We start from the raw sequence: 13,450 nt of genomic DNA, 5'->3' as shown, positions 1-13,450 counted from the left end.
CTAACAAGCAGTAGTAAGTACTGACTGTTTCAAAATGATTGCTCTAACTTTGGTGTTTTGGGGTTAATTAAAAAAAAAAGGAGGAAAAAATCAATATATTCTCAGTTTATGAAAAGGCTTTTTTCTTACAGTTGGCAGATCTACACGTTGTACAATCGTCTCGTCTACTTACATTAGTTTACAAAAAGTACAGTATAGTGCAGTTTGTACATACAACCTGAATACCAATACCAGTCACATCAAATTTGTGCTCTTTCAAATCATCGTAACTCCCAAACTAAAAAAAAAAAAAAGTCATGCTAAGTGTCTGTATTACAAGGAAACAGTCATGATGCTTATTATTTAAGTACATAGGGCCCAATGCATACAAGAATTGTATGTTTGTAGCCTGCTTTTTGAGACACAGAGAAGAGCTATCTATCTCATTCTCCACTGTTTCTCTTCAGCTTGTTAAGTAAAGGCAAGATCACTAGACACAGCTGGGGGAAGCATAGTGTGGTTAAGAAAAAGAATGTAAAAAGAGGCTTACAAAACACATTTCTTAAAGACTGTTTTTGTCTGAGCTACTGTAGTTATTTAACTGGTATGAGGCCTATAGCAGCACATGCACAACCATGTGGTAGGCAGCAGCAGATGATCCAACAATGATAACAGATAAAAGTAATTACTATTACTTTTTGGTTTAAGAGGGAAGAGAACTCTTGTTTTTATTCCACACCTATAATTTCTCTGTGCTACTTGGGGTGGGGGTGTATGTGTGGAAAAAAGCTCCTTATAAATACTGTTTCTGAAGAAATACAATGAAATATTATAGTCTTCCAACAATACAAATTCTGGAGTATCAAAATCAGCAGGAGTTCTGCTTTTCAACAGGAGAGCAAGACTTCATTCTTGCTCGTTCAGTTTCAGAAAGCGGTTACTGTGGCATGAGGGAATCCATACTTTAAAAAAGAAAATAATAATAATTTAAAAAAGGCAGTAAAGTAAAAAGTCTGGACTCAATGCACCAGTTCCACGTAAGCAGGCTTCATCTGAGGCAGATGCACATATGTTTGTATCCATTCTCCCAGCTCTGGGTTGCCCAGGCTCAGCAGGGTACCCCTATTAACTTCCATGTACGAACGCACAGCTCTGCCAGTCCTGTGATGGAAGGATCAGCGTCACTGAAGATGCTCTTCCCTTGCCCCCTATGTAAGTAAGTGTCTTGGGTGGCTCATGTGGCACATGCCATCTTCTCTGTCTGTAGGGGAAGCAGAGAGGCAGGGGCTGTCTTTACAGATGCCAGAGGGTGAAGTTTATGGGTCACTCTCCAGCTGCTATATATAAAAATATAATCCGTTATCTTTGCTCTTGGCTTCTACCTAAGAAAAACTACACTGCAGACCTCTGTCAGTACAGAAAAAAAATGTATTCTGTAATGCCTAAAACAAATGTGCTTCCTCAGCTATGATTAGCTATGCTGGACATGTGAGCTAGCTTAATAAATACCTTTAAAGAAGATTACTGTTCAGAACCATATTTGTTTTGCTGCAGTCAAATTAGTGAATAATGTGCTTTCTCAGAATAGGAAGCCAGGTGTTACACCCTACTCAAAATACATGAAAGTCATCCTGTCATTAAATAAAAACATAGGTAGACTTAATAATCATGTAAACCACTCCAAACTACTACACTTAAGTAGAAACAGGAATTAATTGTGCCTAATTTTTTTTTTCCCTTTGGTGATGCTACAAAGTAAAGTATTTTTGGCAAAGCTGTTACCTTTCTTAGTAAACCAGGCCTCTAATCTAGGGAGTAATTTTAAGTACACTGTGTTTCCGTCACTTCAAGAAAACGGACTCAGTGCTTTCAGAAAGTTTGAGTTGTACACTGGATAATTTCCTCTCTGAATATCTTTTAAGGAGACAAGTGTTCTTCAAGGCATCTGGACATCTAACTTTATTAATGTAGATTGTCAAGTCTGAACCTATCTGAATGTTTGGGGAAGTCCCAGAAAACCAGCTTGCCTCTGGTATAATTCTCAGCTTCCAGGAAAATGTCATAAAGTATTTTTTATGTCTTTTTACCATCCAACCAAATGAAAGTTACTGGACTAAATACATAAAGAAGGTAAGACTCCCTTTCTTAATATGAAATGATTATCTTATTTTACTCTCTATTAGCCTGACTAAAGACATGACATTAACACCACTTAGAAAAGGGAGCAAACAATTTATTCTATTACAATATTCTAATCAAAACCTGAAAAACTAAGGTCTGCTAACTAATGTGCTAAATTCATAAAAACTAAGTTTAGACTAACTTCAACATATACTGCAGTTTCAGAGTTGTGTCTGCATGAGATGAAAATATTCCTATGTAGACTTCATTGACAATGAAATACATCAACTACTTTACCAAGTAATGATAGACCCGCATAAAGAAGAGGCTGTCACAGTCACAAGATTTGTCTTGGATGACACACAAAAATTAACACAGAACAAAAAAAAAAAGAAAGAAAAAAGCTCTTTATACTTAATTCAATATGGCTTTTTGCAACATGGCAAAATATTACAGCTTAAAGCAGACATCTCCTCACAGAGGAGAAAAAGAATTTTGCAGTCAAATTAAAAGCATAACAGGAAACAAGTAACATGCAGACCCTCTTTTGGCCAAGATGACACTGCAGCCTAACAAAATCTGGAGAGATGTCCTATTTCTCTTCTAAGAGGTGGTTCAGCTGGATTAGAGGACTGAGGTTTTATCATAATTAGTTTGGGTCCATTCATAAATATTTACTGTTAAAGAAGACAGACTGCAAAACACTTGATTTAAAAACTTAACTCAGGAATTTAAAACCAAATCATGTGCCCAAGTCCTGGAAAGAAACATAAGGAATGAAACAAAGTATAACTTAATCTTCATCTATTTCTGGTTTTCTTCTTTATTCCCATCATCTTTGTGAAGAACAGGCAGAGGATGGGCCTCTGTGTTGAAGACCCAATGTTCGAATGGAAGAAGATCATCTTCAGAAAACAGCAAATACAAGTACCTGGCAAGAAAAAAAGCAGGAAATGTGACACCGCAGTAGTTTTCAGGAAAACATAAATACCTGATTTCCCTATGAATGTATCAATGGAAAGAGGTAACTGCACACAAAACACCAGTAAGTCCCAGCGTCACAATGATTAGCACACAACTTTGGGGCTACTCAACTCAGACTAGACTCAAGGGCAATAGCAACTGGAGACCAGCAAAAGAATGCCTCTGTCCTGATAAGAGGGCAAAGAAGTTTAGGCTATCAAGGTTAAACATCAGTTTGCTTCACTTTCATTTCATCCTTGCTAATTTTATTACATATTGTTTAGATAATATACAACCATAGTAATTTTTTTTCCTCCTGAATGTCTACATATGTCAAGGTGTAGGAATGAAAATGTAGTCCAATCCTGTCTTACTTCTGAGGACAACCTCTGGCTTAGGATTGTTAAAGACAACAACTAGCACTAGACCAGTAGCTTGAGCATCCATTTACTAAGACAGGATCTATTAAAGCCAGCAGTAACCAATAAACAAATCCAACGTTTATTATCATGATACAAGGTGGTAGCTACTGTAGCATGATTATTGTTAGGGATGAAAGTCTGCTTAGCAAATGAGATTTTATTTTTTCTCAATTGCCGTCCTTCCCTGAAGGCTTTTCTTGGTCTAATTCTGATAGTGCACTCCCTCTACTATACCTTTTAAATTGGCCTATCTCAAAAAAATGCCACCATGTATATAAATGTATTTACGGTATTTAATTTACTTCAGTATTGCACTTTCTGTTGAAATGGCATGATTGCTTCTTTCTGGTCTTTGCAAGAACAAGTTGCACAACAACAACAACAGTGAAGAGACCAAGACAAAGCTTCCTTTATTTCATTAAAAACTTAGGAGACAATGATAGATAATGAAAGCTTTTGGTTTTCTCTCTTAACAGGCCCTGTGAACGTACCATGCAAGTTGACTTTTTTCTTTTTCTGTAGTTTTAAAATGAAAAGTATGCAATACAAGCCTGATAAGTCCTTTGTCTACTCAATTTGTTTCATTAGTGTTGGCATATATAATTAGATCCTATCAAAGCTAGGAGACTTAATTTCTCAACAAAGACTATCGAGTACCTTTATCAGAAGTAAAAATAACTTCCAGAAATCATAGAACTTAGTTTATTGATACAGAAGGAAGAAAAAGGCAATTCAGCTTCCCATCACCTAAGAGAAGCTCTCGTATTTCAGTCAGATTTTGTTACATGAATGTCAAGGGTACTAATGAGAAATACTTATCTTAAGGATGATACATAGAACTACTTCATATTAATGAAAGTCAACTTTAACTTACTTGAGTGTCTCTGAAAGGAAGAAACTTTGCTGCACATCATCATGGCTTTCATGATTGTTATAAACATCTCTAATGCCGGAATAGCCACCATCCACTCTGCAGTGTTTTTCCAGTGCCTGAAGAGGGAGGGGAAAAACCAGCTGGATTAACAAAACAAATCATCTGTCAGTTTTTCTTTGTTTGACAATAAAACTCACAAAAAAAAATTGTCACAAATTTTTTGATAAAGAGAGAAAAACTAGAAAAAGCTCTAGATAGAAAACTCTTTTTAAAAAAAGACACACATCTAATTTTACATTTAGGAAGAGAAGCAAAATGATAAATTAATAACAGTGAACACAAACCAGTTTTCAGAAGGAAAGATATATGGATGTAAAAATATATGGATTTTCACTTATTTTCTTTTTCCTCTTTTTAATAGGAATAACAGTAGCCTCTCTTTCATAGGCTTGTCTATCAGCCTTCAAAGATCGTGTCACGTATACCTTTCTTGGTCATATTTCAGTGCTTAAAAATTATTGTGGTAGAGTTGAACACCATGATAAAGACCAGTCTTTTCCTTACCTCCTGCAAGTCACTTTGGAAAAGGAAAGGCAACTCTCCATTTTCTATGTAAGCTGTTTGGTTTTTCTTTGCAATTATTTCATTTTTTTCAGTGGGAAGCCTGTGATACTGGGCTACTGAATTTTTTTTCTGCAGTAGGTACTATTTTTGATACCTTTCTGAAAAAGCTTTGTCTGTTACAAAGGAGTAGATGGAAAGCTAGTATGTGGCTGGACTTAACGTGTTTTAGATATAAGAATGTGTTTTTCTCTAACTAGTTTCCAAACTGTGTATTCAGTTAAAAGGTGTAAAACAGATGATTGATTCCTATTTTACAATAAAAAGGAGCACACAGACCACCTAAAAGTATAGTTTCTTTTCTGCCCCCAGGAATGTTCCCTATGATCAGCTAATTTTGAAGGAGAAAAAAGACCAGATGAAGGGTGTATACAGAAGGGTAAAAAGCATGTACCTGGTGCTGGAAGTATAGAAGGTATATATGGTTATACTATTTAATAAACTTTGCTGCTTTTCTTTTATTTTAGACAGGTGTTTGCATTAGAAAGGTGGTACCTATATATGAGCCATAACTTTAAATATCCCTCTATCCAATACCTCATTTGAGTATCGGTTCTCTCATCACTGTTTTGTTTAAAAATACTCATTCATCTTTTTTCTTTATAATTGACCTATTTAACAAGGTCAAAAGTATTCTTAGCCTCTTCATTTTTCTTATTCTGTTTTATAATAATTCTCTGGTATCAAGCAGTATAATAAAGGAGTGAAGAGAATCTAAGATGATTATATTTAAAACAACTCATTATTCAAAAACAAATCCAGAAAATGCTCTTTACCCCTAAATAACTTCTCACAATGAAAATGACAGTAAGCATGGTGGATTACTACACTTGCTCAGGACCGCACTACCCTGAAACATGGTGCTTGCTGCAGAGACAGGTATTGAAGCAATAACTTTCAGGCAGAAATTCCTGGAGCTTTATCAAACCCCTGATGGAGAGATGGAAGACAACTAGTGCCTCCATTTCTGAAGTTATTACAAATATCACTGAAGTGATTACAGGATGTGTAGATTTTATTTAGGGAAAGATGCTGCATTTCAAACTGCATATGACAAAAAAGCTATGAAAAGGCAGAAGATATGCCTAAAACAAGCAAACAGGCAGAATAAGCATTTTCTGATGAGAGAGAGAGAGATGGGACCAAAAGTCACTAATAATTACTGAGGTATCCCATCACCTCCGCCTGCTCTAAAGGCTGTTCAAGATCTGTGTTTTGCTGTGAGTAGATATCCTAAATGTCCTTGTTTTTGCTTCGGTCCCTGTAGCTATCTGCATATATTTAGCTTGCATGTCAGGCTCTCCATAGTTTTCACTGGAGAGTAAGCTGCCTATTGTATATTTAAAAGGGATTTTTCTCCAGGAGAGATCCTTTAAAATATAACAGGCCTATTTGTCTTTTCTTATGTGTCTTTCGGTTCTTTAATTTTCCTGGACACTTTTACTAAGTGACAAATATACTTAAGTTTAAACAAGTAATTTCCCCTGGCTGGTACTCCTTCCCTCTCGTCTACTTCAACCTGCAATGAATTCAAAATGCTGAATCTGTGTCTGGATTTTCAATGTCAAACAAAAGATTACGTTTAGCAAGGCACAGCAGAAGGAGAACTTGAAGGATAAGGCTATTATTCAAGGAAACATCTGCATGCTAAACAGGGTGAGGTAAAATGAAAGCAAATTGCAGTTGTGGTTTATGTGCTCTAACATGTAGTTAGAGCCTTCTTTATGAGCTCATTGTAGGGAGATACCATACAGGTACCTGAACACCCTGCTATGATGCAAACTAAGAGGTTAACTCGCACCATGTTAGCCATCTGGTAGTATCTACTTGATGCAAATGTGAAGCATCTTATCCTGTAAAGCTGCTTTCCACTTAACTAAAGGAACAGGACATTCACATGCAGCATTAGTATGAGAAGGCGGCTCGTGGTTGTCACCCTCCTTTAACTGGCAGCAATGGCCTTGTGCTTATATCTGCAGTTTCAGAGTACGGTGATGTTCACATTGGCAGTGGGGTAGTGGTGGGTGGGAAGAAACAATCAAACACATTTTAAAATAGTGGTTCTCAGAAAATGAGGGTGGCTAAGATCAGTTATGCTAGAGTAATCGAAAACATCAAGCAGAATGAAAACCAGCTGACAGGCTCAAAGTATCATAAAGGGAAGAAACAAAGGCAGTGCTGTGAATTCAAAATATGTGCCACATTTATAATGCAGAAAGGGAGACTTTCATGAGCTAAGCTGATAAAACCTTTCTGACTCAGTGGATATTGCTATTGGTCATAACTGCATTTTCTCCAACTGCTGAAGTACATACAGAATGATCTTGGACTCAAATTAAAGCAGCAAAGCAAGTTTCCAAAGAAAAAATGGAGAGGCTAGAGCATGTTTTTAGTCTATAAAAGTTAGAAGGAATTAATAGACTTGTTGGAGAGTTTAGAAGTCATGACTTGTAGAGCAGTGTCCTTTTCTACTACAAGGGCACTGGGAAAAAAACCTAATGAGTTCTTATAGCCAGTGTCATCAGTTGAAAATGGACATGAAACACCTGAAGAACAACTTTTTTGGGCAACAACACATGGTCTGATTGTTCCCCCTTTTTGTTTCAATCTCAGCTTCCTCTTTGTGCAACAGGTGTTGGTAATTAAACCAACTATATTCAGTAGTCATGGACTTCCCCAGGAACAAAAGGGTGGAGTGACATGCTCTCTGGTGCAAGAATAAGGAGCAAGAGGGAGCAGAATTTATGAAATAGTTGTGGTAAGCTATCATGACATGTGCTGGAACAAAAAAATACAGTATCAGGTGGAGCTCTATGGGCTATAAATATCAAGAAAGAAGAGAAAAAAAGAAAAAAACCCCTGATTTGAAACCTACAGCTGACTGTGTAACTTCTGTGAAGCTGTAAGATTTGTTTTGTGAAACATGCAACTGCACATTAGGACAGTGGAAGATGGGCCTGTACAGAATGGGACCAGCTGCATCTCCCACACATGGGCTGTAATCCACTACATTAGAGCCAGACAAGAGTAACCACAAGAATGTTAAACAAGGAACACACTGGGAGCCCTAAGAAGGTAAACGAGTATACAAACCTGAAATAAACGCTAACAAACTGAACCAAGAGGATAAAGAACAATATTAAGGAAAACATTTCAGTTGTTTATAACAATGTTATCGGTGTGGGCAGCAACAATGAGTCAGGAAAAACATCTCCTGGAGAAGGAACACTTGGCATTGCTGAAGCCTGGTGGGATGTCTTCCATAAACAGACATTGTAAATATTCCAATTATAATCTGCCTGGGAAGATTCCAGTAGTAAAATGTGTGCCTATGGCTGGTGTTAGCAAAGAAGAAAGTAAGGGAACAGCACTCTAAATTAGAGGTTTTTTTAAAAAAAAAAAAAATTGCATTTGAATCATTAACTCAGAAGCATATTGTTTCAGGGCCAATAGAGCCAACACTCAAGGGAGACAAATAAAAGGTCCTAAATAACTACCGTCTACCTAGCTGAATACAGCATTGACTGCAGATATGGAATTGCTGTGACTATTCAAACAAGGGGAAGTTAGAGAGTAGAAGTATAGTTAATGCTAGCAGCTATTCTTTTATGGAAAGCAGGTTTTACCATAAATTTCATTCTTCAAGAATATCTAATTACCAGACTTGAAACACTGTGTTTTCATGACACTCGACAACATTTGCGATCTGTTCAGTATCTCACATGGTGAATACTGAATACAATTACAGATCTTGGTTGCTGTTGAGGGAGCCAGGTAACCAGCGGATATCATGTCGCAGCCAGGTATATGGAGACATAACCCAGTAATAGCTCTCTAGTAGGGTCTCTCAGGAATGAGAAATTGCACGACACGAGCCTACACCTTCTTCCCTTAGTATAGAGCAACCTTCTACAACTAGTGGTGTAGGCCCATCCAAGAAAGTTATCATCATACACCCCTAGAAGCAAGAAGTGTTGGGCAAACAGACAAAGAGGATGTTTTTGAAATCCTGGAAAGCAGTAACTCTGCAAAGGAGAGCTCACTGTGAACAAAATATACAGAGTTTTGTTGGTTTTGGGGTTTTTTTTTTGTATTTTTCTTAAGTATACAGAGCTGCAAAAATAATATTCTTCAGCTTCCTGTATCTCCTATAAGATACCAGTCTGCTTAGAAATTCCAAAGTAAGAGTGAAAGGCAGATTAATTTAGCAAGGGCAACATCAACATGAGGAGAAAAATAAGTGAACTCTGAAAGTGTAATAAGGACCCATACCTGGAGGATGAAACATGGTAAATCCAAAGGCTCTCGTCTCTAGCAGCAAGAGTGATTAATCATTGAAATAAGGGAAACAATGGATTTGGCAAGCCAATTTTTGCAGTATAGACTAGCTGCCCTCTTGGAAGGCTTGTGCTAGACAAACACAAATAGCTAGATTCAGCATGACTGGTTGAAGCTCAAAAGGCTAGTGGGACACAGAAATTTAAGTCTAGAAGAGATTGTTATCATTAATGGAGTTCAGTCCAGATGACCTATGCTTTTTGAAAATGACCCATTTTTTAAATGTTCGGTACTATCTAGTACTTCATCTTGGCCTTCATCACCTTAATTAAAATCACCTTCGTACAATTACTGTTGAAAATACACTTCATAAAACTTATTTCCATGTACAAGGCTCGAATTTGACACACGTTTGCACTTTCCATTCATATGCAGCAATACTCAATACCTGGAGCAGCACATCCAAATATGAACCTGATCTAAGCAGCATTTAAGGAGGAGAAATCACAAGGTATTTTTCTAATATATATAATACCAGCAGTATTTGGGTTTGTCAAAATGATCTTAGTTCATCTATTTAGTAAATGAATCTCTGGAAATTTGAGTTGATGTTACTGATTTAAAATAAATACTTACTCTCCAACTGCTAAACAATATCCAGGTACCATTCAATAGCTCACTTAACAAGATACTAGGATTTAATAAGAAAAAAGTCCAATAGAACATTACCTCTACAGCTTCCCATCCCCACTGCCTGTACTTTGGGTCATGAGTGAGCCGCCACATGTACATGTAGGTCTCTATGACTTCTGGTCGTAGGATGTAGTATTTTTCATTTTGTCTTGTAGCAATGGCCTCAACACCACCATCAAATCTGAAGGCTTCTGGTCCCAGTTTCATGCCTAGCCAATATAAAAACACATGCTAAAATAAGGGCATTAAAAGAGGTTTCAAATTACGTAACCCACCAAATCAACTATCCTTTCATATGGCACAAAGCCAGGTTACCCAAAAGGTATATAATTTTTGAAAGATACTGCAGCATCTCCTGTTTTCATATTTTGTAAATAATTCAGAGTAGGAGAGAGCTGATTTTCATCAACGCCTTAAACAGCAGTTCAGTTTGAACAGTGATGCTAACATTTGCATTCTGGAAGACTTCGTATAACTAGCAACATGTGAAATTTTGCTTAAAAGACAAGGATATTTACCTTTCTATATCAAACTGGAAAATACACTCTGGGACCTGAAATGCTGCCAGGGTTATTTCTATAAGAAGATGAAAGAATCCAAAGAAATTTCTTGCACAGAAATCCACTTTCTTTGTGCAATTCTGCTGTTTGCAGCATTGTACCAACAGAACTGAGACTAAAATATTTTTTTGTGCATAAAACATGATTAATAGCTATATTGATGCATAAATGAACAGGGTCCCTCTCTTATCCGTATTCGGCTATACAGAAGTTGGCAAAAGGAAAAAAAAGCTATCATGTTAATGACTAGAGTGAGTAGATATGATCCAGGTGCACAGAAATTACCCATAAAACAGACTAGCCATTCTTAAAGTTACTCTTAGAACAAAGCAGCATTTGCTCAGAAAGGATGAGGAGCTCTCACCATCACACAACCTTCATTCAGCGTTACGTGAAAATACCGATGGCTGCCTTCACAAAGTCAAACTGTGAAACTAAACTCTGCAAGACGGTACTTACTCGTACGATCATAGGATTCATGGCAAGTCCTAGCAATTTCAGCACCAAGCTCGATGTGGTGGCCCGTCTTGTCATTAGGTGCTCCGTCTGCTCCTAGAGCAAACATGCCTCCAGCAAAACAAGTGAGATGTCCCATCTTGTGTTCAAGCAGTCCACCCTTCCACTCAGCAATGTATGTCAGCCCCCCGCTTGATTTTCGAATGAGGTGGGTCTCTATGGCCTGCAAAAAGTACATGATTTCAAACCAAAGGTACCATTTGGTAAAGCGTGAGGGACAAAGTTGTCTTCTATGTTATGTCGGTTGTTTTTTCTCCATATTGCCTTAGCTTATAGTAAAATGTAAAATGGATAATATGAGCTAGCATAACCTCAAAGTGCAGCCAAACCAACACAGATTAGCATACGTCAGCAACGATGATTAACTTTGCTACAACTTTGAGCAATTTACGCAGTACATTTTATAAAAATATTGGAAAGACCTAAAAAATACAATTCCATTTAAAAAATTTTTTTTCTTTCCCTTTCTACTTTGAGCAATTTCAGGTAATTTCACTTTTAATTGTGATTAGCCATGACTTTAGCTTCCATAGTTCCCATTTTAATTCTGACTTAAAGGATGTGGTTATTGATATAATTTGATGTCAATTATATGCAGACATAACTCATATTCAAAACACCTGACTCAGTGAGTGCACTGAAAGATGTTAGGCCTCTGAGTCTATATGTCATTCCCAAAGTCCAATGAGTTTCCCCTCCCAGACTGAATTCCTCTGTAGTTATCAATCAAGAGTAGGGTCTCACTGAGATTTCTGGGGAAAAACCTAAGCAGAATAAAAATACAGAAATCTCCTAGAGAGAATTAGAAGTTGGTACCGTTACCATTGTATGGTCACTGATTACAAAATCCAGGAAAACAAGCTTCCCTTGTGGGAGGAACAGAATTAAAACAACAGAGGAGATGCAGAAGAACACATTAATTAGAAGTCCACAAAGTAAGCTATAACTCTTTAAAGGGTAACGGATGTGTTCAGTTATCCAGCAGTGCTCTGGTTTATTCTGTTGAAATCATAAGATCCGGAAACATGCATTATACAAGGGAAAAACATGAATAAAATATTAGTACAGGGAACTATTAATAAAAAAGCCAGGATTTAAAAAAAAAGTATTATAAAGGAAAGATTGTAGTTATTTCTTCCCCTTTAAACATCTGTAAAGGTTGTTTTTATAAGCATGAAAAATCTTCTCTGAACTAGAAGCATCAGCAGAATAACTGGACAAGTTTACTTACTAAGTAGGTTTTTTGTGCCAAGAATGTCACGTTGAAAACTACACTTTGTTTTCCACTAATATTAGTGCAAAGCACTTAGTAAGGATGTTTTCTGCCCAGCTCCAGACCCACTATTGGCTCAGAAAACTCCTCCATCCCTTTGTTTCCTTCTTGATTGTATGTTTTTAGCACTAGGTACCTAATGAAAAGCATACCTAAACTTTAAAGCAGCAGTAAATAATGAAGATTCCTGTGCTTTAAAACAAATCCTGCATAATTTAACCTATAAAAAGAGGAATTAAATATGAAAGGGGAATGGTGGGAGAACAGTTTCCTTAAGCATCCAAACCACAGACCCCGCTGTGGAAGATGAAAGAATTACAAAGGCTGAGTAGATGTTGAGCTAATTGGTGGTTGTGTATTCCAAATCCATATTAAAAAAAGCTTTTCTGTCAGGTTGGGAAACTAGTAGCGAAATACATAGGTACTTTTTTAAAAAATAATGTTCTTTAAAACATGTCTTTTGTGATCATTTGGGTATAAAACATTTGAATTTGTAATTGAAGAATTGACAAAACAGAGTTCAAAGAACCTGCTACAAAATGTATTAATGCATAAACAGGCAAAATTAGTGAGAAGACAGAAATAATTGGAAAACTTCCAGAATCTGTTTCAGAGTGCGGTTTGCATTTTTATTAAACGGTTTATATTTTGTAATAAGATGCCTTATTGTTAAAAACACAGAACAATTTGGTGGGAAATAGATTTCAGACTACTTACGCATTCTAAAAAATAAGCTACCTAAACCCAAGTTCAGAAATGAAAACCTTTTAATTTAATGAGATTTCATGAAACCTTTCAGCATGGTATCCCCATCTCACCAAATCAACAATTCTGGCAATAGTTGGTAACTCTACCAGTCAGTTAGCTGTTGAGTCAGAATTTATTTAAAAAAGAAACAAATATAAAAATAGGTTGATGACTAAATTTACCTATATTGCATTTTTTAGTGAAGAATTAATGAAAGACAGGATGAAGTATTACTGTACCTGACAGAAATAATGGTAATCATGTACCTTCAGAACTATAGTAACTAGACCAGAGTTGATTCTTGTAGTATGAAAATGGATTTTGCGATACCAATTAAGTCTTTCAGACTTCTCCCCCCCCCCCCCCCCCCCCCCCTCCCTCCCCCACTTTCCTCCCGCGTCTG

General features: G+C 36.8%; 1 protein-coding gene across 1 annotated transcript in view; it reads right to left on the bottom strand.

Moving 5' to 3' along the window:
- Window positions 1-257: 257 nt before the first annotated feature.
- MAN1A1 (mannosidase, alpha, class 1A, member 1) overlaps window positions 258-13,450 on the bottom strand; it is a 110,693-nt gene continuing 97,500 nt past the window's right edge. Inside the window, exons 8-11 of the mRNA XM_010585848.1 lie at window positions 10,971-11,190; window positions 9,988-10,160; window positions 4,360-4,475; window positions 258-3,031 (exon numbers count right to left, since the gene is read on the bottom strand). Coding sequence (XP_010584150.1) covers window positions 2,905-3,031; window positions 4,360-4,475; window positions 9,988-10,160; window positions 10,971-11,190 — 636 coding nt within the window. The 3' untranslated portion in view covers window positions 258-2,904. The remainder of the gene's footprint in view (window positions 3,032-4,359; window positions 4,476-9,987; window positions 10,161-10,970; window positions 11,191-13,450) is intronic.

This window comes from Haliaeetus leucocephalus, unplaced genomic scaffold (assembly GCF_000737465.1).
Source record: "Haliaeetus leucocephalus isolate CR32 unplaced genomic scaffold, Haliaeetus_leucocephalus-4.0 Scaffold130, whole genome shotgun sequence".
Taxonomy (NCBI): Eukaryota; Metazoa; Chordata; class Aves; order Accipitriformes; family Accipitridae; genus Haliaeetus; species Haliaeetus leucocephalus.
The sequence above is the reverse complement of the archived record's forward strand: the minus strand, read 5'-3'. Positions and strand labels throughout refer to the sequence as shown.